Consider the following 26,613-nt stretch of genomic DNA (forward strand, 5'->3'; position numbering starts at 1 on the left):
GGCAGGGCAGGTCCCTCTGTGGCCTGCTGCTTCCTCTTTCATCTCTTTCCTACTCTCTTGTTTTGTTTTGGCTCGTCTAAGGAAACAATAACTTTCTCCAAAATAAACTTTATTACTAACATGAAACAAAATTTCCAGGGAAACTGAGAACTCTGGGTGTGAAGGAGGTAAGGAAACAAAGAGGGCCTGGCAGCCTCCCGGGGTTTGGGACGTGGAGGAGAGCCCAGGGAAGACTCTCAGAGGACGGTGGCGGCAGCAGGCAGCACTTCCTGTCTCATGAAAATGTCCAGGTCCAGACTGGGATCTTCCAAATCCAGTTTCAGAAACTTGTCTACTAACATCTGGCAACTGAGGGGAGAGAGAACAGTGAGATTTATGGAAGCATGGATAACAGAATCCCTGAGCAGAGGGAAGAGGATGCAGCACAGGAAACCCGAGACCTTGAGAATTTAGAAATTGCAGGAAGAAATTTTGAATCTTTAAAGGGCAAGAGACTGTCTGAATCCCTGAAAGGGGTAGAAGAGCTGCAGAACATGCTAGAGAGAACAAGGACCCTGGGCCTGCACTCACTTTTCCATTTGTTTCTCCTTTAGCAGCTCCTTGACAGGCTTGATGGGCTTTCCACTGCAGATCAAGTCTGAGACCTAGGACAAGGAGGAAGGGGCAGGGGTGGGAGTGGGTGTTGGGTAAGAGAAGAGAGTAGGGTCAGAATCCAGGTCCCTCGGAGAAGCAGGAAGGGGCAGGGGTGGGAGTGGGTGTAGGGTCAGAATCCAGGTCCCTCAGAGAAGCAGGAAGGGGCAGGGGTGGGAGTGGGTGTTGGGTAAGAGGAGAGCGTAGGGTCAGAATCCAGGTCCCTCAGAGAAGCAGGAAGGGGCAGGGGTGGGAGTGGGTGTTGGGTAAGAGGAGAGAGTAGGGTCAGAATCCAGGTCCCTCGGAGAAGCAGGAAGGGGCAGGGGTGGGAGTGGGTGTTGGGTAAGAGGAGAGAGTAGGGTCAGAATCCAGGTCCCTCGGAGAAGCAGGAAGGGGCAGGGGTGGGAGTGGGTGTTGGGTAAGAGGAGAGAGTAGGGTCAGAATCCAGGTCCCTCAGAGAAGCAGGAAGGGGCAGGGGTGGGAGTGGGTGTTGGGTAAGAGGAGAGAGTAGGGTCAGAATCCAGGTCCCTCGGAGAAGCAGGAAGGGGCAGGGGTGGGAGTGGGTGTTGTAGGGTCAGAATCCAGGCCCCTTGGAGAAGCAGGAAGGGGCAGGGGTGGGAGTGAGTGTTGGGTAAGAGGAGAGAGTAGGGTCAGAATCCAGGTCCCTCAGAGAAGCAGGAAGGGGCAGGGGTGGGAGTGGGTGTTGGGTAAGAGGAGAGAGTAGGGTCAGAATCCAGGCCCCTCGGAGAAGCAGGAAGGGGCAGGGGTGGGAGTGGGTGTTGGGTAAGAGAAGAGAGTAGGGTCAGAATCCAGGTCCCTCAGAGAAGCAGGAAGGGGCAGGGGTGGGAGTGGGTGTTGTAGGGTCAGAATCCAGGCCCCTCGGAGAAGCAGGAAGGGGCAGGGGTGGGAGTGGGTGTTGGGTAAGAGGAGAGAGTAGGGTCAGAATCCAGGTCCCTCGGAGAAGCAGGAAGGGGCAGGGGGGGGAGTGGGTGTTGTAGGGTCAGAATCGAGGCCCCTCGGAGAAGCAGGGACGGTGGAAGGGAGCCCTGGCGGAGGTGGCTGCTGTTTGGACCTCACCTCCTTGCCACGAGCAACGAGCTTCTCAGGAAGCCCAGCCTGGGCAGCTGTGTGGGAGGCATGGCTGGCATTGGCAACACCTTCGCAAACCTGATAGAAGAAGACAAGGTCATTCCCATCTTCACAGGTCTCCATGGTCTTAAAAGAGAATAAAAGGGGAATGTTATCAGTCATTCTGCTTCCTGCCCCAGTCCCTTGGTCAGTTGCTGTGGAGAGTGAGAAACAGGAAGGGACGTGGTCCCTGTGCTCAAGGAGCCCCTGTTCTGACGGAGAAGCCAGTTCCCAGCTCTGGGAAATGCTCGGCCTAGGGGCCCCTAAGGAGCTGGATTGGTTCCTCACCAAATACTGCACGAGGGGCCCCTGTGGCAGCAGCTGTAGCTGAATGAGGCTCAGAAAGTTGGTGGCCACGAAGATGTGGGGGCACGTGGGCCCAAGCGCCAGCCAGTGTCGGATCACGGCCGCTAGAAGCGCGAGACCATCCACCTGTGCAGAGGGCAGCGGTGAGGCTGTGGAACCACAGGTGCCCCGTGCACCCCTCTCCTCCTGCCAGGCCTCTCCCGCCTCACACTGTTTCTTTTCCACCCACACACCCCTATTCTTTTCCAGAGGCGCAGCCGCACCCTCTTGTTCCTTAGCCCTCCTTCATTTTCCCCTCCTTAGATCCTCAACAGCTTCTCCCCTTACCGTGTTGGTTCCCTTTCCGAATTCATCAATAAGGACCAGCGACCGCTCGGTGGCATTGTTCACTGCTTTCGCCACCTGCTGGGTACCAGGTGGACAAGGGATAGTTTCAGAAACATTCAAGGCCTGTAATGCACTGACCACAGTCTGCCTGGCAGTAAAGCTGCTTGTGTATGTGTCCACCCAACAGGACTGCAAGTTCTTTAACGGCGAGACACATGTTTTGTTCATCCTTTCATTGCCAACAGTGCCTCACACAAAGCCGGGGATAGATAAAGGTTCGCGGTATTGATTCTCCTGGTCTCTGAACTGGGTGCTCCCTGCCCCTAGTTTAGAGAGCAGGCAGAAGGAACGTTTTTCCTGACATTTTTCACGGGTAGGGTTCCTTCCCCATTATCCCCCTCCCCCAACCCATCCTCCTTTTGACCTGGTTGAGGTCGATCATGAAGGTAGAGAGGCCAAGGGAGATGGATTCACAGCTATGGATTCGGGTGAAGATGGCGTCTACTGCCCCGATTTCGGCTTCCTCTGCTGGCACAAAGCTGCCCACCAGGGCCATGAATGTGATCAAGCCTACCTGAACAGGGGACGAGACAGGGCCCGGTGCCTCGTGTGGCTGAGGTGAAGGTGAGGCTAAACTGAGGGGAGAACAATAGATCAAGAGAGATGGACACAGTTTAATAGAAGATCACAGCCCCTCTGCTCGCTTTAGAATCAGTAAAGGGCAGGGAGTGAGCAAAGGCACACTTTAATTCAGAGGTGGGGGAGGAGAATTCAGGCCATGGAACGATCATTAGAGCATGGCTCTCCCTCAGGTAGAGAATGAGAACTTGGGAGGAAGAGGAGCAGCGGGTGTGGGCTACGGTCTTTTCATGACAGCTGGGGTCAGAACACAGGGAGAAGAGCTGTAGGGACCTGGGTTGACTGGCAGGTGGGGGATGGAGACAATGGAGAACATTCCAGAGGCCCAGTTTGTAGGGATTCCTCTACCTGTTTGAGGTATATGCTCTTCCCTGAGGAGTTGGGTCCAGTGATGACTTTGACCCTCCCTTTGTACCCCCCGCATTCTGCGGAGTTGGGCACGAAGGTTCGGGCACAGAGCTCCATCAGAGGATGCCTGCAGTGGAGTGGGTGGAGAGGTACCTTGCACATGGCCTGTGGATGCAGAAGATGGGGCCTTTGGGCCCCTCTTGTCTATGCCTCCACCCTTTTCTGTTCTCACCTGCCATTCTGGATTCGTACCCCAAGGAGCCGTGGGGAGTAACGGGGCCTTGAGTAGCCATAGTCCCGAGCGGCACTGGCAAGAGCCAAGAGGACGTCCAGGCGGGAGGCGAGGTCCAACACCTGGGTCAAGACAGCTGCCCGTGCCAGCACCTGACACTGCAGCTGGTACATCAGCAGGGTTTCCTGGTCTGGGGGCAGGTAAGGGAGGGAGCTGGGGGTCAGCTCCAGGGGAAAGTGAAGGAGAGACAAAGAGGCCAGCAGAGGGACCCAGAAACAGGCTTGCAGATACCATCTGAAATACCCAGAGACATTCAGAAAAGACAGAGTCAGAGAGAGAAAGAGAGAGAGAGAGACAGCAATGGCAGGAAGGAAAGGAGCCTATTAGAATCATCTCCATGCTGCCCGCTCCGCTCCAGCCACTCGCTTCTCCTCACCCCGGATGTCGCAGTGCAGGTCCCCCAGCAATGCATCCAGCTCCTTGGTTCGAGCACTACGATAGTGAAGCTTCTCCTCTGAGAGGAACTGGATACAAGGGTTCAAAGCTATGGGCTTTGCTTCTCTCGATCCTCATCCTATCTAACCCCGGCTCCAGCCCTGACCTTGATTTCTTTCTCCTTTGTCTCAGAGCTGGTAAAGATCAGAGTAAAACAACAGAAGAGGGATCCCACATTCGGCAGTGCTGATGGGGTAAGGCCCTCCTCTCAGCTGCTCATTCACTTTCCTTATCAACCCCTACAGAGGTCAAGGGTCTCACCATGAAGTCCAGACCCTCAATCTCGAAGTCACTGGTCTCCACCATGGAAGGCAGGCGGGGAATACAAAGAAGGAAGCCAATCTGCGGAGAGTAGAAAAGAGATAAAGCAGAGAGTGATGTACTGGGCACTTTCTTTCCTTAGAGGAAGCCAGAGTCCCCTATATCCCCCAATGCTTCCCTCAGGGGGCTAAAGCCACCAAAAAGTATTCATGTTCTTCAGATTTCTCCAGGGTTTTCTTATCTACTAATGTGTACTTCATAGGCCTAATGTCCCCCTAAAAAACCCCTGGGGAGCACACCCACCCTCCTGCCCTCACCAGAGGGATGTAGATGACACTGCATGAAGGAATACGGGGGTCCAGATTTTCCAGCTCCTTCCGAGCCACCTCAGTGAGGAAACTGGGAAGTCCTGTCAGCCTTCGTTTTTCTAGGAGGGTGAAAGACACGTGGATATCAAAAGTAAGGTTCCTGCTCTGGTTGCGATGATTATCCCCAGATGCAGTGGCCGCCTACTGAGAATGGTACCCCATCACTGGGCAGGCTCATGTTTCAGGGCTCATAGGCCCATCCGTACACCTAACACTCACTCTCATCAATTTCAGGATCTATGTTGGGGAGGACTGTGAAGCGATTTTCAGCAAGACTGCCCTCAAAGTCCACCTGAGGAGACAAGAAGTCCAGGTTCTTTACATCCAGCACCATCTCGTCCTGTTCCTCACCTCTACTTGGGCCCCTTCAGTCCCTGCTTCAACCCTAACCCTCTAAGCCCCCAAGCAGATCCCTGATATTTTGCCATCTCCTCTCACCATCCCATCCCTTGGTCATCCAGCTGACCTCAGTGTCTCCCATGCATCCCCATCTTCCACACCACATTCCCCAGAGCCCCGTCGTTCTCTATTACCCAAACCCATCCCTCCCCTAGTTTCCCAGGAGCTCTGCCTCTTTCCTTCCACTCACCACTTTCCCAATGAGGCTGGCAATGTGGTGTAGGTCATCAGAGAACTCTTGGGCAATGTCCCGAAAGAGCTGAATGGACTGGGGCAGGGAGCGGCAAGCATCCCTCAGGCCCAGGGCACTGTACACTGTCTGTAGGAGAAATGGACAGAGGAGGGTGGCCCATACCCAGGCCGGGCTTAGGCGAGGGGACAGGGATGGACTGAGAAGAACAAAGACCAATAGGGAAAAACACAATAACAGAGACAGAGAGAAGATCTCAAATGCAAAAAAGAAACAGTGAGAGAGAAAATGGTATCTGCAGAACTCTTCACCAGGCACCACACTAAACACTGAGGCTCCAAAGACAACAAAGACAACTGGGTCCCTTGTCCTAGATGGGCTCGTGGTCTAGTAAGGAAGACAAATACACCCAGAAGATTTAAAAATAAAGTGGTAGTTGCTTTGAAAGAGATTTGTACAATATCCCAAGAGAGAAGTTTGTACAGAGGAAGGAGAAAGAGAAATAGGGATATGAGAGGCAGAGAAGAAGTAAATGAGCAGAAGGGGCAATGACAGCATTTGGGTAAGAGACAGCAGGAAGAGGGGATGGGTGAGAGTCACTGAGAATTAATTCTCCAGCGTGCAAGTCGGTGACCTGAGGTGGCTGCTCTAAACAGGGATTAGACTGAGTGGATAAACCCAATCCAAAGGACACTGACTGAGCCTCACTCTGTGACAGAGGATATATAAAGTGTATAAACCAAAGAGTTTATAATCTAGCCATGATGGAAACAAACAACAAAAACAATGACTACCCACAAAAAAGATTGACCAAGTTGTGAAACTGACTAAAATTACTAAGGAAGTTCAGAGAATAAGACTAATATGGGCTAAAATAGTTGGGATATCTTTGCAGAGAAAAAGAAATAAGCTTGGTCTTGAATAAGGCAATTCCAAAGGGAGGAGGGTATTCTGGGTGGGGGCAAGAGCATGGGCAAATGAATAGAGGTAGGAATAAGAACTAACACTTATTGAATGTTTACTACCCGCCAGGCAATATTCTCAACTTTTTACATGTGTTAATTTCATTCAATTCTCAAAATAATCCTAGGAGATGGGGACTAGCATGACTCCATTTTACAGGTGAGCAACCTGAAGCACAAAGAAGTAACACAATTTGCTCAAGGTCTCACAGAGAGTAAACAGATGAGCTGGGAATTGAGCCCAGGTGTCTGGCTTTTAACCACCATGCTATCCTGAGCAGGAATATGGTGGGTCTCCCAGGCAGAGTGCTTGAACGCGGAGCCTGGCCTGGCTGAAGCCAAGGATAAATGTTAAGTAGTGGGAGGGAATATACAAATAGTCACACACATCTGCTCACGTAAAATAAAACTGAAACTACTTTACATGTTAGGTAAATATACTGTAGAGGGCTTCCCTGGTGGCGCAGTGGTTAAGAATCCTCCTGTCAATGCAGGGGACACGGGTTCGAGCCCTGGTCGGGGAAGATCCCACATGCCATGGAACAACTAAGCACGTGCGCCACAACTACTGAGCCTGCGCGCAAGAGCCCATGAGCCACAACTACTGAGCCTGCATGCCACAACTACTGAAGCCTGCGCGCCCAGAGCCCGTGCTCTGCAACAAGAGAAGCCACCGCAATGAGAAGCCCGTGCACCGCAACGAAGAGTAGCCCCCGTTCGCCGCAACTAGAGGAAGCCCATGCGCAGCAACGAAGACCCAATGCAGCCAAAAATAAATAAATAAACTTAAATTTAAAAAAATTTTTTTAGGTTCTCTCGCCTTCTGAGATGGCCCACACTCTGTCTGTGGAGTGTGTTTCTCTCTAAATAAATCCACTTCTTAACTATACCTTTGTTTCTCACTGAATTCTTTCTGCAATGAGACATCAAGAACCTCAAATTCACTGGGAATAGAACTATAGCAGCTGCTGCAGCAAAAAAGCTGGAAACTGAAACCATGCACAGAGAAACTTCAGAGAGTCACTGGAAACTTCGAATAGCGGTGGAGGAGTAGTAGCTGGAAAGCAGATGTTACAGCTGGAATTCACATTGCTATCTTGAGCTAGTGGTAGAAGCCACATGCTGAGGATGGCAGAACAGGAAGACAGAAGGAGACTGGGTCACTGAGGACTTTATGAAACCACCCAACAGTCACGGACTGCTTATTTTTATCCTTTTCTATAAAAGATAAACTTATTTAAGCCAAAAAAAGTTTTTTTTAAAGGTTATCTATAGGTGGAGAGAGGGAAAAGGGATAGAAGTTACAATTAATTGACTATACCTTGTTTGGGAGATTTGACTTTGGAACTGTGTAAATATTCTACATAATTATAAGATTAAATTTTAAGAAGCAATTATTAAAAATCAAAAAAAGAATGAAACAAATGAACATAATGTATACCCAGATAGTGACATAACCACTTGAAGTAGTGACTAAAACACAGCAATTTGACTGTATATCCCTAGGGAGAAGAGAAAGAACTATCCCTCCTTCCCCCAAAAAAATGTTAAATAGTGTTCAATAATCATATAGTTTTGGTAGTAATGGTGATATTGCTATTCTAAGATTGTTGTGGATGTAATGTAGGAAAAAGCAAATAAGTGATACTTCGATTTTCTCATTCCTAGTGTTATTGAGACACAGAATCTCCAGTATGGAAGAAGGAAATATTGAAGAGGATAAAAATGGAATATACAAGGTAAGAACCCTGTGGTGCTGAATTTAAATAGTTGATGTCACAGATGTAGAAAACAAACTAATGGTTACCAAGGGGGAAACAGTGGGGGAGGGATAAATTGGGAGATTGGGATTGACATATACACACTACTATATATAAAATAGATAACTAATAAGAACCTACTGTATAGCACAGGGAACTCTACTCAATACTCTGTAATGACCTAAATGGGTAAAGAATCTAAAAAAGAGTGGATATATATTTATGTATAACTGATTCACTTTGCTATACAGCAGAAACTAACACAATATTGTAAATCGACTATACTCAAAAAAATTAATTAAAAAAAGAATATAGATATAGTGATCTCTGGATATCTAAAAAACTAAAATAAAATAAATAGGTGATGTCAGTACTAATTTATCATGTATTTTATTTTTTTTCAAGTTTCTAGATCTGTCCACAGAAAAGGCCTACAAGCAATAATCCAAACATGCCGAGTACCCTCTAGCACTCACCGTGGTATACAGAAATACCATTTCTCACTAAAAGGAACCAGGGCTCCTCAGAGAAATATCTGGTTCCAGGTCAGAACCGGTACATGTAAGTGGTATATCTGGTACATCTTGTCAAACCAGAGAGTGGGGAAGTTATCCAAGTCTACTAGTGTCATGTTAAAGGACTCAGAAGCCAACATGAAGAGGCTCCCATTGGCCAAAGATGGAATATCTCGAACATGTGTAAAGATTAAAAATGCAGTGGCCTGAAGCACGAAGAAATCTGTAAGTTTGTAATGATACTAAAACAACAACAGCAACCAAAAAAACTCATTGGTTGCCTTGGAGGATTATGGAACTAATTTCGTATTTGCTGATAGCTGGACAGATAAAATCGGGGGAAAAAATCAAGCAATGTTCTGTGATATCACTAGGTAACCAAAGAGTAGGTGAGAGGAAGTCTTCCTTCCAGAAACATTCTAATAAATGAAGAAAGAATGACAGAATTAGAATAACACTACTTTGCAATCTCTAAAGAACTAATGGACTTATTAAACATCAAAGACTGCTATCATCACAAAATGAGAGTCAGACATACTGACATTATGTTCCTCCATTTATGAAACACTATTGAAAAAAATTAAACTTGAACCTGAGCAAGCTTCTAGATTCAACTATTAATTTACAGAAATTCTAGAAGAGAGAGAAACATGTCAAAAACAGGGAATGTGGGCTTCCCTGGTGACGCAGTGGTTGAGAGTCCGCCTGCCAATGCAGGGGACACGGGTTCGTGCCCCGGTCCGGGAAGATCCCACATGCCGCGGAGCGGCTGGGCCCGTGAGCCATGGCCGCTGAGCCTGCGCTCTGCAACGGGAGAGGCCACAACAGCAAGGGGCCCGCGTACTGCAAAACAACAACAACAAAACAAAACAGGGAATGTAATCAGTGAAATTCAGGCTAAGGAAAACTCTGTAGGACAAATAATCCAGCTTCTGCAACAAATATGTTGCAAGGGGGAAAAGATATATATATGGAGAGGCGGGGAGAGGGGAAGAGAGGAGGAGGAGGAGGAGGAGAGAGAGAGAGAGAGAGAGAGATAGAGAGAGAGAGAATGGTGAAATGGAGAAGGAACCCATAAAGGAGATTCAAAAAGACATCATCCCATCGCTATATGAACATATTTTGATCCTAATTAAACAAACTGTAATTTTAAAAAATCATTACATTTACGAGATGAATAGAAATTTAAACATGAGATAATTAATATTAAAGAATTACATTAATTTTTAGATAAGACAATGGCATTGTTATTCTTTTTTAAAAATAATTTTCTTTTAGAAAGCATATTGAAATATTTATGGGTGAAATGATATGATGGCTGGGAATTGCTTCAAAATACAGGAAAAGGAAAGTGAGAGAAGATATACATGAAACAACATTTGTATGAGTCAAAGTGTTAAAGCTACATGGTGGGTACATGGGAGTTCTTTGTATTATTCTCTCTAAATTTTTTTTGACAATTTCCACAGTGCAAAGTTTTTTTAAAGGTGTTGGGATAAAGTTGGACCGGGTGACGAGAGTAAAGAGGATTTGGAACACATGCTGGGGGTCTTAACCTGGACTTCTAGATTCAAGAAGGGAGGTCTTACCTTGTAGAGAACCTGCCAGTCACTGACCTTGGTGTGGGACAACTTCATGCGTTTAAGAATCAGCTAGAGTCAAACAAGGAGACAGCCGCTGTTTTCCTTCTCCCACCCTAATGCCCCTCAAGATGCCCAGCATCCCTCACCTCCTTCCCCACCTCCCTGCCCCCAACCCCGAGCTCACAGGCACGTTCTTGATGTGACCCAGCAATCGATGCAGCATCTGAGCCATGTCCAGATTCTGGGGTAACAGGAAAAACTGAATGACATCCAGACGGGAATTTAGTTCCTCCAGGTCCTGGGTTGGACGTGTGAACCATAGCCTGGAAGTGAGGGTTGGAGTGAGGAGACCAGAAATTACCTCTGTTCTCATCACTGTCTTGATCTCAATTTGTGAAAAATGTGCATTTGGAGGTCCCTGGGGATTGTGGCGATATGTATCTGCACTGGTAAGTACAGTGTCCTATCTATGCAGGCGTGTTTACTTGCATCTACTGAAAATCTCTGGATGTGAGCACAACTGTGTGTATCTCGGTTTTGATGGATATGACCATGTGTCATTCCATGTGGCTATGTGATGGAGTTTGTCAATATTTTAGAGGGAGAGCAGTGTGTTGAGGCATTTGAATGCCAACACTCTAGCTCTCTCTGCAGCTGAGTAGGAGTGAGTCAGAAAGAGTTTGTATATCCGTATTTAGCTGTGAAACAGCACAGACATTCATGTCTTTTCATGTTCTTCCTGTGAAAGTATATAACTGTTCCATGTAGAGTAAGTCCTCAATTCGTGATAATGTTCATCCCTGCAGAGAAGAAAGTATTGGGTAGAGATACTTAAAGGGCTTCAATAACATTGTCTTATTTTTAAATTGGCTAGTGGAAACACAGAGGTTTATATTATTATTATTATCTTTTCTGTGTCTGAGGTTATTTCCTAATAAATTAAATTATTATACAGAAATAAATGTCTCATCTGTGTTGGTCTAATTCTGGGTATCCCTATCTCCCTATGGCTATGAAGAGTGTGAGATTCTGCAAGGACCTGGGAGCCCATGGATTCTTTCCCACATTAGAGCAAGCCATTAGGCATATCATTTTGTGTAAGAGCCAACCTGTGGAGACACTGGGGCCTAAGGATGTGTATCTCACACTGTAGTCTACGGCCAGTTACCCTGGGTTAGAACACCCCAGGTTAGAATGAAGTGGAAGACTCATGTGGATTCGAGGTGGGTTTTAGGCACCTCTGCTCCTTGGCCACAAAGGAGCAGAGGTGTCTGAGGCAGTGTGGGCCAGTCTGTGAATACCCTCCCCACCTGGAGAGCACGAGCCTCATCAGACTTTCTTATAAAACACCTGGGTAGCTCTGACTCATGTACTTCGAGTGCCTGGAGGTCTTAGTCGAGCCAGACTCAAGTCAGCTGAGGGGATGAGGCCCTTAGAAGGTAAGCAAATTGTCCAAAGTCATGCAGCTAGTAAGAAGTACAACTGGATCTCAAACTCAGGTCTCCAGACTGCTAGGACAGTGCTCTTTAGAGCATACTGTGACATTTAGTCACCTTCCAGGTGCCCTGTCTGATCATCAGATTGTGATTCTATGCCCTGCAGGATCCTATCTAAGGAATCTGCACCCCTCCCTCACCTTTAACTCAGTTCTCTTCTCCTTTGAGAATTCCTTCCCTTTCATCCCTGGTTGAGACTAGAGATCTGCGCCTGAAGCACTAGAGAACTTCGAGGTAATTAAATCACCCCGCCAATTACCTGGAGATGGCCTCAGAGATAATGCTAAATTAACCTCCAAAAGACATACATTGCAGGGCAGGTGGCATGGGGAAAAGATTGTACACCTGCAGGCTAGCAAAGGTTTCCTGAGTTTTTAGAGATGATGTAACCAGTGTGTTTGCATTCTACTGCATACAAGGCCATGTGCTGAGCTAACAGGAATGGGCCACTGCATAGAGTTCACTCACAGCTATGAGGGCAAGTAGATTCACCAACTAATTCCAACCTGCTGTGATAGTGCAACTAGAAAATATAAACAAGCACCATGTGACCACACAACAAAGTGCACGTCAGTCTCCTCAGAGGTGCCTGTGAAAGCTTCACCAGAAAGGTGATAGTTGGGTTGCAAGAGGATGTAAGATTTTGACAGGTGGAGAGCAGGGGAAAGACTTTCCAGAGGGAACAGCATTAACAGGGCTTGAGGGGGGATTCCCTGGCGGTCCAGTGGTTAGTACTCCGCACCTTCACTGCTGAGGGCCTGGGTTTAATCCCTCGGTGGGGAACTAAGATCCCATAAGCCGCACGGCCGAGAAAACAAAACAAAACAAAACAAAACATGGGTATGAGGAGGTAAGCCTGGAAATTAAAATTGAGGGGCCCTGAATGCCATACTGCTAAAGATGCGACCCTTAATTATGCAGGTAATGCGGAAACCTCCTGAGGTTTATGTTTTGTTTCTACTTAAGCTTAAAAAAAAGGGGGTGGGGGAGTGACATGCTCAGACCTCTATTTTGGAATGAAGAACAGATTGGAAAAAGAAGCGTTTAGAGGCAGAGAGACCAATTTGAAGGTGAATGCAATGCTCCAGGTTAGAAATGAAGATAGCCAGAATTAGAGCAGAGGAAAGAGGGAGAAGGGGATGGCTGAGAGACATTTCTGGATAGAATCAATAGGTCTCAGTGAATAATTGAATATGGGGGGTGAGGGAGAAACATCAATCCAAGGTTCAGAGCTTGAGAAGCTACATTGCCAGCAATGCCATTAACCAGAAAAGGGAATGCAGGAAGAGGAACAGGGCCAGTGGGTGTCAGTTTGGATGCTCTGAGTTTGAGCTGCCTGTGGAAATTGCAGGTGGCGATGATGTGCAAAGAGCATTCCACATATGGAGCTCGGAACTAGAGATACAAATTTGAGAGTCCTCAGAGAACAGCTCAAATTTGAAGTGTGTTTTTAATAATTAAAGATATTACCGGGGCTTCCCTGGTGGCGCAGTGGTTGGGAGTCCGCCTGCCATGCAGGGGACACGGGTTCGTGCCCCGGTCCGGGAGGATCCCACGTGCCGCGGAGCGGCTGGGCCCATGGGCCGTGGCCACTGGGCCTGCGCATCTGGAGCCTGTGCTCTGCGGCGGGAGAGGCTGCGGCAGTGAGGGGCCCGCGTACCGCAAAAAAAAAAAAAAAAGATATTACCATGTGTACATTGCTGTCTTGTGATTCTGCTTCTGCTGCGTGTATGTGTGAAAGTCCGTGTATCATCAGTGGGTACATGTGCACCTGTGCTGACAACGTAAAATGAGAATAACACTAGCTACCACGTGGGGTCGTTGTAAGGATTAAATGCATTTAGCCAGCATTCAGGAAAGGGCAGTTGTTTTCATTACTACTAAGGGTGGTGTGTTTGAGTCTACAGATTGCCTGCATTAACCTGTAGCACGTGTGTGACTCTTACTCACCTGAGCAGTTTCTCTCCCCACTTACAGCGGCATCTGTTGAGGATTCCTGTTGGGAGTTGGGGTATGGAGTGAGCCTGTTATAAGCAGGGTCAGGGAAAGGAATGTATGGATGTCTAAGCTGAGGCATCAGGGTCAGAGGTTTGGGTGTTCAGCTGGCTGGCCTGGGGAGCGTTCCCCAGATACAGGACACAAAGGCAGCCAAAGCCAGAGTGTGGCCACAAATCTGAGCCGGGATTACCTTACATGGGCTTGGGGGAGGAATGGGCACTCACAGGAACACTCATCCAGAAAAATATGCAGAGCAGGCATAATTAGACTCACAAAAAGCCCAACACATACACGTAAACATTAGACACAACCCACTGAGATGCACGGTGAAACCATGTGGTTACTTGGGGTGATGTCCCCAATACACCCTAAAGCCTGAAACTATAAGAGATAAAGACTCTATGCAAAGCAAACATGGGAGTTATGCAGTTATATAACTCTCCTCTATACATAGGGCCTCCCAAAGTCCCTAGACAGGTACACCACTAGTAGAAATATTCATACAAACCCAAGGAATAAACATGGAATTGGTAGAGTAAGAAATGATACGCAAATGACACTGGACAACTGGACACTGACACTGGACAAGGTTTCAGGAAGATGCCCAAACTGAGGGAGGGTACAAAGAGGATAATAAAGCTGGATTGGGACTTCTTTGGTAGCGCAGTGGTTAAGAATCCACCTGCCAATGCAGGGGACACGGGTTCGAGCTCTGATCTGGAAAGATCCCACATGCCGCAGAGCAACTAAGCCCGTGCACCACAACTACTGAGCCTGCGCTATAGAACCCACGAGCCACAACTACTGAGCCCACGCGTGGCAAATACTGAAGCCCCTGCGCCTAAAGCCCGTGCTCCGCAACAAGAGAAGCCACCACAATGAGAAGCCTGCGCACTGCAGTGAAGAGCAGCCCCCGTTTGCTGCAACTAGAGAAAGCCTGAGTGCAGCAACGAAGACCCAAGGCAGCCAAAATTTTAAAAAATTAAGGAAAAAAAAAAAAGAAGCTGGATTGGAGCAGAAGAGACAGCTGGCAATGGGGTGAAGTGGAAAGAGAGGGACTGGGATACATCTTTGGAGGCAGCTGTTTTTCTGGCAGGCCTGTGTAGTGTGGGATGAGGGAGGGGGCAAACCTACCAAAGAGGCTGAGCCCCTCCTTGAGTCCACTGGCCACTTTGTACACTGAGGGGTGAGGCTCACTCTTAAATATCTGCAGAACACTATCAGGGAGAAATTAGGGTAATTTGTATTTTAAAAGGCAATTGAGAAAATGGAATGGGGATTGGGAACACCTCCTGAGATGAAGTCTTGATGTAAGGTTTGTCCCTCACTGCTCTCTGCCTCAGTTTCTCCCTTTAGAAAAGGAGGGTGACACTTTGTGCTTTTCTTCTTCTCTCCCCTCACCCCCCTTCTCTTTCCTTCAGGGAGAGAGCTCTTAATAGCCCCAGGATTAAAGAAATTGGAGCCCCGTTAAGGATTATTAGAGCATTAAGCTTAATCCTTCTCCCTCCCCAAAGATGACAGCCTGCCTCCATCTCCTTACCTGTAAGTGTCTTGATCTATGCTCACCAGATGTGTCCTGAGGACAGAAAACAAGCAGAAAGGAAGGTGGCTGGGGTATGTGAGGTGTGAGTTCATTCTTAAGTTATACCCGCTTAGCTCTCCTTCAAGAGTACTGTCTCAGTTTTCTCCCCAGAGCTCCACACCCTCAGGAGTTCCTGTGTGTCCTAGAGCACTTTACCAGATGGGTCACTGCCAACGCCCCCCATCCCATCTTACTTTCCAGGCCTCCCAATCCCACTTTACTTTGGTTGAGGTTAGGGTAAATGACCTACAACGCAAATTTCTTAAAGCCTAGGATGGGGATGCTGACGTTATAGTCTTCCAGTTCAACCCCGATTCTTCTTCGACCCAAGAACTTCAGCAGCCCTCCAAGTGCTCGAACCTAGGAGGGGATCAGTAATAGAGGTGGGGTAAATCCCAACGTCTTGGAGGCTGGACGACACCAGGGAAAACTATTATTTTCCAGGGCTGGGCTAGTATCTCCCAGGACTCAAACCTAGTCTCCAGGTGCTTGTGCCTTTCTCTAACCTGCTGCAACCCAGCCCTTACCTTGCGGGACCCATCTCACCGTGAGGAGGCAGTCAAAGGGGATGATGGAGGAGAGGAAGAGGATTTTCTCGGTGGCGGTCATGGAGTCTGGTATGAAGGAGTAGTTTCCAGAAAGGAGGCGCTGTTTGCTTATCTCCAGGCCTATTTTGAGGGAAGAAGGGAGGGAAAGATCTTATAGCCCGATTCTTCACCTTATTTTAAGAATGAGAAAACAGAAGCAAGAGAGATGATGTGGCTTGCCAAATTCACACAGGCAGCTAATGGAAAGCTGAGACAAGAGCCAAATTTTCAGACTCTTTATTCTACATACACTTTAAAAAGGGTTGGCTGGGAACATAAACTGAGAAAGATAAATGGCTCAGGAGAGTAAGGTATCTGTCTGGAATTGGGGACTTGGGGTCAAAAAAATCATATTAACAGAGGAACTAATAACATGAATGCCCTAACATCTAATTTAGGATAGAACATTCCCTGTCCTTTTTGCAAAATCCGGGAAGGTTATGGAAGTGTCTTCTAGATGAACGAGGTCACTGAGGCAGTGCCTTTTTTTTTTTTTTTTTAAGGGGTAAATGGCTTTGGCTTAAAGGGGAAAATGCCAACAATCAAAGCTGACCAAAAAGTGTTACTACTCCCTCTTCTCACGGAAGGCACTCATCCCTAGACAAGCCTAAGCTGCAGGTTATTAAAGGCTAGGGATTAGGAGAGATCGTGGGGAGACTGGTCATAGGGCTTGAAGAACACAAAGGTTTAGAATGAGATAGGGCTGAGGGGAGACCTCTGATGATGAAGGTGGAGTTAGGAGAAAGGGTCAGAAAACCGGGATGGGGGATTGGGCAAAGCAAAAGGGAGGAGATACCAAAATCCACACTTGGCAAAAGTATGATTTCAGGTCTCTTAGGCTCTCTGTGCTCTTGGGAGGCTGTGAGGGAGGCAAAGAAAGGGCCATCAGTCTGTACATCTCAGTCCTTCTGCCGCTGTCCCACCTTCCCTCTCACCCAATTCTGGTCTCCTGGCTGTAGCTCCCCCCAAGACCCTTTAGTGTCCTGGAACATTCCATAATTTAGTCCTTCCCCATTTTCCCTCTCTCCCTTACCCAGTCCTTACCAAGCTTCCCCAGAAACCGAGTCATATTCTCATCCTGTTTGGCGCTGGTGACAACAGACTGGGGATCGATTTCATCCAGAACTCGGAATGAGAATGGAGACCAAATGAATTCAAGGATCTTTATCTTTTGACTAAGAGGGAACCCGTAGCCCTCCCCTTGCTATCTCCCTTCACCCCTCAGAAACTTATTTCCTCCCTCTAAGAGTAGGGAGTGCCCCCCACATTGGGAGCATAAGTCGGAGTCAGACATGAGATTAGAAAAGGAAGGAGTAGTAAGACTGATGGGGTGGTGGGAGGGAAGAGGGGTGCCCAGGAGATTATCACTAGACTGTAGACCCTTAAAGGACAGACATGACTGATTTGCCCAGGACTGTATCTCCAGCTCCTGGTACACTTGTGAATAATGAGATGAATTCTTACAAACAACAAAGGGGGCCTCTAGGAGTCAACTAATAAAAATAGATTGAGTCAGGTAAGGACCTACGAGTGAAATACGCTTCTAATCCCAGGGTAGAGGAATTCCTAGCCCCGTCCTCACCTCTCTGGAGCAGCTGGAGGCTCTCGTGGTCTGGGGCATCTGGCATAAAGTAGATGGTGGAGTCACTAGTGTCATAGTAGGCAATGCCCAGGTACCCTGAGCTCCACAGCACACACAGATGAATCTGTCCGGCAAGGAAGAAAGGAAACTAATATTTGAACCAACCACTCGTTAAGTGCAGGGTTGAGGCATGCCTTATTTAATTTTAATTATTTTATCAACTCTCTGAGATAGGCATCATCACCCCCATTCAGTTAATGTGAAAGCGACATTCAGCGGAGGGAAGTGACTGGCCCCTCTCTTGTTCCCAGCCCCGTTACAGGCTAACAATCAGACGTTCCAATCAGCTCCCTGCTCTCCAGATTCGAGCTCTGGCTCCTCAGACATCGCCTCTCCACCCCGCCCCCAGACCTCCGCGGGCTCCTCCTCGTCCTCCTCCTCGGCCCCCCGGGGCTCCGGCACTGGGGCCGGGCTGGGGAAGCTGGCCGAGGCCTCCCTGGGTCCCGGTCCCTGCGGCGTCCTGCCTGGGGTCGCTCCTACGGAGGCCATGGCCTTGGAGGCTCTGTGGATGAAGAAAATGAAGGCGGTTCAGGAGCGAGATCTCACCCGCGAGGAGGCGGGGGTAGCGGGGCGCACAGAAATGCAACTCCACTGAGAACTAATGGGAGAGGGCTGAGGGGCAGGGCTGCTAGGGCCTTCGAGCGCTGTGGTCACAGGTGCAGGGCATCTGGAGGGGCGACTTCTCGGGTATTTAACTAAAGTACAGACTGTGGAAAACACCACTCGCCCCACCCTTATTCCTGTCACGCGGAGGTTGTATTTGGAGACAGTCTGAGGGTCCTGTGGGACAAGTTTTGCACGCCTCCTCTCTCCGCCCCTGCCAACCAAGCCCCCAAGATCACAGCCTCACGCTCTTGACTTCCCCACCCAGTTGCGGACAGCTCGCGGCGTTTTCCCGCCTTTTCAGTCACCTGGGTCGCGACGTGCGCGAGACCGCGTCACTAAACGCCGCGGGCCTGCGGGAGGGTGCGCCGACGCGAGGGCGGGGTGCGCGCGCACACGCCCCGCCTTCTTAGCCGCTATTGGTCGAAGACACCCGGATCCTGCCTAGAGATCCAACAGAGCGAGAGGGAGGAGGGGACCGCAGAGAAGGCTGGACGATGACTGGCCTATTCGCATATGGGGCGGTGCCAGAACGTTCAAACTTCCCGCCCTCTGCTATTGCCTAGCAACCGGGCCTCTGGCCCTTGATTGACACGGGGTGGAGCCTGTGAGAAGGTCCTTAGCAGAGCTGGAGTCAGAGCCCCCGGAACGGGTCTAGGGGCGTTGGGTAATCTGGAGAGGAGGCCGACCTTAAAGGAACAGAGACACGTTTTGGGGCGGTTTTTGTTTTTGTTTTTGTTTTTTCTGGAGAGTGGAGATAAGCAACATTAATTCAACCTATGCCAACAATTCTAACTTAATATTTATAATGAGCTTAGAACAGTGCCTGGCAAACATAGTAAGAACTACGTGAGTGTTTTAAATAAATAAGCGGAAATAAGAAGTGAGACTCCTATCTCAGCCCACCTTTGCCTGTTTCCTGGGTGCAGAGTATGATCACTCCCATAGGGACACCACAGGGCCTAATTAATAATTTCAGCGCCCCAAGAGAAGTTGGAAGCATTCGACACACACACACACACACACACACACACACACACCCTAAGGACAGAAGGGTGTCATTCATTCATTCTGGGCCAGGTGGTGGACTCAAAACAGGGAACGTAATTAAATCCCTACTCCATGAGCCTAATTTTTGAGTGTGTGTGTCTGAGGGGAGGAGAAGCAAGGAGATAGTGAAGGAGAAAGAAATAAACAATCATATACTTTTAAAAACACCTCTTAAAATACATCTTCACCCCCAGCTTTGTTCTGGGTACTCTGAGATGCGGAGATCCCACCCAAGAGCTTAGGAAAGATGGTAACCTGGCTCTGCTAACCAATGATTGGAAAATCCCTTCTAGTGAGAAAGGTGGGGGAGTGAGTTAACGGCTAGGTTAATGGTTACCCCTGGCAAATTGTTTAGCAATGGGGCTATGGAAACCTGGAGGAGGCCAGGTGACAGCTCTAAGGAGTGTTGGGGAGGGACACACGTTCCAATCTGGGGTGGGAAGAGATTAGGGACCGGTTTACCAACCTGAGGAAGGGGAGGGAGTGGAAAGAAAGGCTGGGGAAGAAAAGGGGAGATACTGAGATAGGAGAAAAGCAGGGGCAAGGAGATTGAGATGGGAGGGGAACTTCTTTGATGCAGGATTTGGGGGTATAGCCCCTGGCTTCAAACCCATGTGGCACTGATGGATGGTACCAGGAGAGGGCAGCATTACCTGTTGTTACCTGAGAAGTTAAGGAAAAATACTTTGTGGGTAGCCATGCCAGCTAGTCAAAGTCAATATTGATCAAGGCAGCTCTAGCTATAAAAGCTGTAGGGAAAGAGAGGCAGGGGAGAAGCTGTCAAACCTGTCTGAGCTCAGGGCTGGCCCCATTTGCCTGAGGCTTCTCCCAGAAGGGAGACTTTTGTGGGGCAGATTCTCTGGTGGACATGGACCAGCTGGAGCAGAAAAGGACCCTGAGAAGTAGCGCTGCTTTGACCTCCCTTCCTCAGATGGAAGGGGTCATGTGTGCACATTTTGAGGGTCACCCTGGAGGAGATTCCCCACCAACAAACACATACTCGTTGAATCATTCTACATCCTTATCGGATGTTACAATTCAAGGGAGCAAACACCAACTATATCCCCTCTCTGAGGAGGACAGAGAAAGGCCTTCCTCCATGGAGGAGAAAACCCACAGAAGAGGAAGCATGAGAGGAAACCGCTAACTGCTGGTTCCAGCACCTCTCTTCACTCCACCCCCTCCTCCCCCAACTCTCTCGCTTTCTTTAAGTTTCAAGCCCTGTTTTGCTCCTATGTCCTTGCATTCCACCATGATTTTCTGGAACTGTAGGTGTCCTGTTAGACAGAGGGTGGTGAGGAAGAAAGGGATGGCTGGATAGGAGAGAGATTCAAATGTGGAGGCTGGCATATGTCCAGTCTGGAGGACATATTTTTGGGCTATTTTTCAGCAGATCATAAAGGGTTTGATAGAACCTCCAAAATCAAGGTTATTGGGGAGGGAGGGAGAGAGCTCTTCTTCCTCTGTCCTCCCTACTTCTTTCTTTCTGTATGTATGTATTTATTTATTTTTGGCTGCATTGGGTCTTCATTTGTGCGTGCGGTCTTCTCATTGCGGTGGCTTCTCTTGTTGCGGAGTCCTTAGTCCTTCTGAGGACTCCACTCACACTATTCTGTCTGATCTTCACTTTTTTCCCCCATGATAGGACCAACTACCACCAGCCCCTAGCATCGGTGCAGCTCTACTCTGGGGCCGTAATAACCCCATGCTTCCACCCTAACTCCAAGGCAACCCGTCAGTGATAAAAGGGCAAGGGGCACAGGAAAGAGCCCCAGACCGGGGTGGCGGGGGGCAGAAGTAGAAGCATTAAAGCTGACCAGGCTACGGAGCGGGAGAGTACCTCCGCCAGTGATGAAGCCCCTTGGCTCAGCTTCCGGTTTCCCCAGCACAAGGCCTGGTTATCTCCTTTCCCCACCCCTGCCCTACCTCTCACCGCTCTCTTCCTCCAACCCAGGCTTCCACTTGCAAGTCCCTCTCCTGGGCCACAGTCCTAGCAACCCAGAATTTGGACTGGAGTTCCGAGGGAACTTGGAGAAAGTAATAAAGGACCACCTTTCCCTTCTATAATTCATTCCCTTTCTGGGCCCTCAGGAACGTGCTCAAGCAGTCGGTGTCAGATTTCTTGTGCGAGGGTTGAGTGGGAGTGTAATCTGATTAATGAAGCAGGGAAACTGAGGCAGAAAAAAGTCCCTTGTTCAAGGAGACTGGCAGGGACACAAGAAGTTTCCCAGGATTCCCTCTCCTCAACACCCCCTTCCCCATCATCTGGGAGACCTGAGGCTCACCCCTCCGGGCCCACTCCCTAGGTCATCGTGTTCCGCCCCCGCGCCTGTCCCCTCCGCAGGTTCAGGGCGGGGCGGTCCGTGAGTCAGCTCCCAGATCCAGCCCAGGAGGGGGTAGAGCTAGATCCGCTGGGTGTGGAGTACGCTGGACTGGTCGAAAGGCCGCGTCTGGAGTGAGCGGGTCTGATCGCGCTCTTGCGGCGCTGCAGGGCGAGTAGTCCCAGGTCTGGGGGAGAGAATCTTTTCTGTGAGACCGCCTTCTCCCTGGCCCCGCCCCCTCCCAGTTCCCCCAGAGACGGCCGCTTCCTGGTCCCCGTCGCAACCATGGCCGAAGAACAACCGCAGGTCGAATTGTTCGTGAAGGTAAGAACACCTTCTCCCTCCTAGGCCCCCCTCCGAGTTACTGGAAGGCAACTTGCACTTTTCCCCAGCTCTAGCCTTAACTCCCTAATCCCTTTTCTCTTTGATCCCCACCCCCAAGCCCACGTGCAGTCTTTAGGGCGTGTGTGGCAGGGGCCTGGGGTGGTGGTGGCCGGGGTTTGGGAGGGGAAGACAATTGATGTGTGCGTGGGTAATGAGAAATCTAGGCTCAACCCTGAAAAGTTTGTAGAACTGCAAGTTTCCAGCAGCCTAAAGGACAGGAAAGTAGAGAAAAGGGAGGGTTCCCAGGAGCTGAGAAGATTGACGGGAGTGGGTGTGGGGGGACAGCTGATAGGAGGACCGAGAGAGAAGGGGGCAGCAGACCTACAGGCTTTGGGTGGGACAGAGGGAAACATCCGGACGAGGGCCCTACAAGAAGATCAGAGGGTGAGGAGCATAGTGGGGGAGACTTGGATGGGGGGGGTGTCGGGGCGGGGGAGGTTTCAAGGAAGAGGGTGTGGTCCGGAGGCCTGGGAGTGGGACCAGGTGAACTGGGAAGAATTGGTGGGGTGCAAAGAGACGGGAGAGGGGGAGTAGAGTTCCAGAAGCTGGCTCAGAGAGGTGATGGGGTCGAGAATGAGTGTTCTGAGGACTTGGAGAAGCGAGAGAAAGGGTGGTGGCGAGGAGATGAGAGTTGAGTTGTGGCTACCGCGAGGGTAGATGGGGAGAGAGCAGAAGGAGGAGAGCTGAGTTAGGGCGTTTAGGGTTTGGGGGTTACAAAAACAGAAGAAAAAGAGTCGCCCCAGCTCTGTGCTCTCTGCGGGTGTGGATGAGGAGAGGTGGTCCCAAGGCATTTGCATATCGAAACCGCAGGCTGCCGTTTCCTCCCCGCTCCCTTCCCCACTAGCACTGCATTCTCTCCCCTCTCTGGATCTCTTCTTTGTGCCCCTCCCTCCCTTTAGCGACCTCCCCCTCCGTCGGTAACTCCCGGTTCACACATTCTCCCCACCCTTCGCTTTCCTGCCTCCTTTCTCTCCACTTCCCCGCTTTTGTTCATCTAGCCTTTGTGTGTTCCAGCCCGTTTCTCCCTCTCCTTTATGCTGGGGCTTCTCCGGTAGCCATTCCCTCTCCCTCAGCCATGCCTGGGTCGACCCCCTTAGGTGTGGTCCCCACCTCACTCTCACACTTGCCTCGGGGGCTATTTTTATTTTTACTCCTGGGTGAGTCTGCGCTCTAGAGATTCCAGCCCTGGGTCCTGTGTGAGGAAGATTATCCGGAGCCAGGGGACTTGTCCTGGGAAACCCCAGCTGTGCCCAGGGAAGAGGGAGGTGGCCTTCACTGCCCAGGCCTCAGCCTCACAGGTCCCTGCCCCCACTGCTTGCCAGGAAGGAAGCTGCTGAGACCGGAGACACAGTGAGATGAATCACCCTCAGCTAACGGGGAGGTGTCCTTTGGGGGATGAGGTCACTACTTGCAGATTAGAGGGCAGCCCCCCTCTGCAAGGCCCTCCACATCTCTAGGACGAGGCTCTGAGCCCCTTGACTCCCCACCCAGCTGCTTGGGTAGAGGTATAGGGAACCAGAACTCCTGCCAAACCCTGCCCCACCTCTCCTGTTCTCAGGCTCTACTCCATTCAGGAATCCAGGCCTCTAGCCCACAACTCTAGCCTCACCAAAGTCCCTCTCTAGGCGTTATTTCATGGGTGGATGTGAGAATTAAATGAGTTTTTGTATGTGAAGTGCTTAGGATAGTACAGAGAAAACTAACTACACCACCATTAGTGTTCCCTCTCTAGGGTCCAAATCCTCCAAGTTCTCCAAAGCCCATTCCCTCTGCCTACCTCCATCCGTCCTCAACTCTCTGGGGAACCAGAAGCCTACCTTTGCAGAAGATATTCTCACTGACCCATCTTAGGTTTGACCCAGACCCCAGGGTAGAGAGCCCAGTTCTGGAGGGGTGCTTTTAGCGGTGAGACTGAGTATGTGTCATAGCTAGGTCTGGGAGTAGGAGATGCAGAGAATGGCCTGGGGATGAGTGGGGTGCACCAGGCCTAACCTTGGGCTGGGGGTTGCTTTCCAGGCTGGCAGTGATGGGGCCAAGATCGGGAACTGCCCCTTCTCCCAGAGACTGTTCATGGTGCTCTGGCTCAAGGGAGTCACCTTCAATGTCACCACTGTTGACACCAAAAGGTAGGTGCACTTCTGTTCCTCTAAACTCCCTTGTGCACACACACATGCACACTTACACACTCACCCACCTGAGTCCTTCCATCCTGAACTGTTTTCCCCTCTATCCGGAGTCTCTTTGCCACGTGTCTCCATCTCTCCTTTCTGGGTCTCCCTAACTCCCTTTTCCTGTCTTAATGCCTGGTCTCTCCTCCAGGCGGACTGAGACGGTGCAGAAGCTGTGCCCAGGAGGGCAGCTCCCATTCCTGCTGTATGGCACTGAAGTGCACACAGACACCAACAAGATTGAGGAATTTCTGGAGGCGGTGCTGTGCCCTCCCAGGTATAGAGGAACTTGGAAAGGGGAGTAGGGGAGCTGGGAGACTCTGGGAGAGAGAGGTTGAAGAAATGAAAAACAGAGATGGTGGTGGGGCTGTGGCAGGGGAGCTGAGCTTCCTCCTCAGAAGATATCTTATCCTGTTTGTCCCATTGGCTTCCAGGTACCCCAAGCTGGCAGCTCTGAACCCTGAATCCAACACAGCTGGGCTGGACATATTTGCCAAATTCTCTGCCTACATCAAGAATTCAAACCCAGCTCTCAATGATAGTGAGTCTTGTGGGTTGGAGGCCTGGGTCCTAGGAGGAATAGGAAAGATCTAGTGATTAGGGGCACCTGGACATTCAGATACCCTGAATGTTGGCAAATCTTACTTCAATTAAAAAAAAAAAAAAGAGAGTCAGTGAGAGAGAGAGAGAGAGAGAGAGAGAGAGAGAGAGACTCTAGATCCAGATGACCTGAGTACAAATTCTAGTAGCTGTGTGACTTTGGGGAATTCATTGAACTTCTCTGTACATCCATTTCCAGATCTATAAAATGAGGATAACAGTATCTACTTCATGGGTTGATGTGAGAATTAAATGAGTTTTTGTGTGTAAATTGCTTAGAATAACACAGAGAAAATGAACTACATTAGTGTTGGCTATTATTATTTTGGACTGGCCTCACCATTAGCGTTCACCCCCTCATGGGCCTTCTTGGACTATGTCAGTCCTCTGATGTTCTTACCAACTCCCTTCTCTTGCACAGACCTGGAGAAGGGACTCCTGAAAGCCCTGAAAGTTTTAGACAATTACTTGACATCCCCTCTCCCAGATGAAGTAGATGAGACCAGCGCTGAGGATGAGGGCATCTCTCAGAGGAAGTTTCTGGACGGCAATGAGCTCACTCTGGCTGACTGCAACCTGTTGCCAAAGCTCCACATAGTACAGGTGAGTGGTCACTGTGGGAGGAGAGGGTGGTCGCTGGGATGGCTCTTTAAGGGTCTCCCACGCAGGCTTCCCATGACAATCACTCCAAAGGTGCTTTCTTTCTTAGGGTGGTTTTCAATAGCAGACACCACCCCATTCCTTCTCTGCTGTCTTTGCTGGCAAGACCACTACTTGAGAGAATTACATTCCACGATGCAAGGTGTGGGTGCAAACAGACTGGCCTAGGGTAACACATCCCAGTGTTACTTTCAAGAATGCTCTTCCTGTCTCTGTCATTGCCAGATCCCCAGATCAGAGAGCAGGCTTTTCCTAAAATCAAAGTTTTAAGTCTATAGCTTCAGTCTCCACTTCCTCTTGTGGAAGATGAAAACTGCTGGTTCCCGTGTTTTTGTCATAGTTCAAAGCTACGGTTTAGTTTCTGAAATGTGGGCCCAGTGTCAGTCTGCTGCAGAACTGTGTACTGAAAATCTCTGTACTAGGCACGGAGAGACAAGATATGTGGTGATTGGTCCTTGCCCTCAAAGGATCTGAAATCTAGCTGAGAAGATAAAACATTCACATGATTAATAATACATGATTAAAAGCCAAATGAAAAGTAGAAAAAAGTTGCTGTGGAAATTCAAGAGGAGAGTTTTATGGTTTGTGAATTATATTTCAAAATCAAGAGGGGAAAACTAGCACCATGGACTGGGGTGGCCTGAAAAGGGGCTGGTTATAAATGGCCAGGATTTCAGTAAGCGGAGAGGATGGGTGAAGGCCTTACAAGACAGTGAGGAGTTAAGAAAGATGATTGAAGATGATTTATATGGGAGATAAGAATCATCGGAAGAGAAACCAGATAGTGGACCTACTTGAATGCCTGGATTTTATCATGAAGCCTTGGGATAAGGGAAAGACCAAGAGCATGGCAGCCAATGTCACTTTCCTGAAGCTAAACCTACTGGTTCTCCTCTCCTCACCCCTAGGTGGTATGTAAGAAGTACCGAGGATTCTCCATTCCGGATGTGTTTCGGGGAGTGCATAGGTACCTGCGCAATGCCTATGCTCGGGAAGAGTTTGCCTCCACCTGTCCAGATGATGAGGAGATCGAGCTGGCCTATGAGCAAGTGGCCAAGGCCCTCAAATAAGCCCCTCCTGGAGCTCCCTCGCCCCCCTCCATTTTCTCCACAAAGGCCCTGGGTGGTTTCCACATGGTTACCCAATGGACACACTCCAAAATGGCCAGTGGGCATAGAATCCTGGAGCACCTGTGCAGGGCTTGCTGAGGGGGATGAGGAGAAAGGAGGGGGGATCTGGGTGAGATTTTTACTATGGGGTTGGTAGGACAACGTATTTCAGTAATAAAGTACAGAATGAAAATCTAGTGCTTTGGGACTTCCCTGGTGGTACAGTGGTTAAGAATCCACCTGGCAATGCAGGGAACATGGGCTCGAGCC

General features: G+C 49.4%; 2 protein-coding genes and 1 long non-coding RNA gene across 27 annotated transcripts; 2 read left to right on the plus strand and 1 right to left on the minus strand.

Moving 5' to 3' along the window:
- Positions 1-92: 92 nt before the first annotated feature.
- Positions 93-21,630, minus strand: MSH5 (mutS homolog 5). Of its 21 annotated transcripts, none has more exons than XM_060163236.1 (26): positions 21,387-21,630; positions 17,800-17,950; positions 17,389-17,512; positions 16,851-16,931; positions 16,603-16,665; positions 15,766-15,887; positions 15,470-15,579; positions 15,178-15,213; positions 14,772-14,854; positions 13,590-13,635; positions 13,110-13,274; positions 10,328-10,466; positions 10,150-10,212; positions 5,324-5,452; positions 4,954-5,026; positions 4,684-4,793; positions 4,367-4,447; positions 4,047-4,134; positions 3,611-3,800; positions 3,379-3,505; positions 2,816-2,965; positions 2,392-2,469; positions 2,047-2,190; positions 1,708-1,845; positions 571-644; positions 93-348 (listed from the first exon to the last, which is right to left on the minus strand). In XM_060163236.1, the coding sequence occupies exons 2-26, from the start codon at positions 17,935-17,937 to the stop codon at positions 237-239; spliced, it is 2,664 nt and encodes an 887-aa protein (XP_060019219.1). In that variant the 5' UTR covers positions 17,938-17,950; positions 21,387-21,630; the 3' UTR covers positions 93-236. The 21 variants fall into 21 exon arrangements, 15 of the variants coding, with proteins under 15 accessions (XP_060019219.1, XP_060019220.1, XP_060019221.1 ...); XM_060163237.1 differs by lacking the exon at positions 21,387-21,630 and adding an exon at positions 18,360-18,415 and having other exon boundaries at positions 2,392-2,466; XM_060163238.1 differs by lacking the exon at positions 21,387-21,630 and adding an exon at positions 18,360-18,415 and having other exon boundaries at positions 1,708-1,797.
- LOC132527481 (uncharacterized) lies at positions 4,812-9,204 on the plus strand. Its single transcript, XR_009543005.1, has 3 exons — positions 4,812-5,047; positions 7,954-8,024; positions 8,451-9,204. It is a non-coding gene; the product is annotated as an uncharacterized LOC132527481 (long non-coding RNA).
- CLIC1 (chloride intracellular channel 1) lies at positions 21,505-26,540 on the plus strand. Of its 5 annotated transcripts, none has more exons than XM_060163260.1 (6): positions 21,505-21,746; positions 23,823-23,932; positions 24,126-24,251; positions 24,409-24,515; positions 25,062-25,177; positions 26,143-26,540. In XM_060163260.1, exons 1-6 carry the CDS (start codon positions 21,708-21,710, stop codon positions 26,302-26,304), a joined length of 660 nt encoding a protein of 219 aa, XP_060019243.1. In that variant the 5' UTR covers positions 21,505-21,707; the 3' UTR covers positions 26,305-26,540. The 5 variants fall into 5 exon arrangements, with proteins under 5 accessions (XP_060019243.1, XP_060019245.1, XP_060019242.1 ...); XM_060163262.1 differs by lacking the exon at positions 26,143-26,540 and adding an exon at positions 25,657-26,112 and having other exon boundaries at positions 21,506-21,746; positions 24,996-25,177; XM_060163259.1 differs by having other exon boundaries at positions 21,507-21,746; positions 24,996-25,177.
- The last annotated feature ends 73 nt before the right edge of the window (positions 26,541-26,613 follow it).

Source organism: Lagenorhynchus albirostris, chromosome 10 (genome assembly GCF_949774975.1).
Source record: "Lagenorhynchus albirostris chromosome 10, mLagAlb1.1, whole genome shotgun sequence".
Taxonomy (NCBI): Eukaryota; Metazoa; Chordata; class Mammalia; order Artiodactyla; family Delphinidae; genus Lagenorhynchus; species Lagenorhynchus albirostris.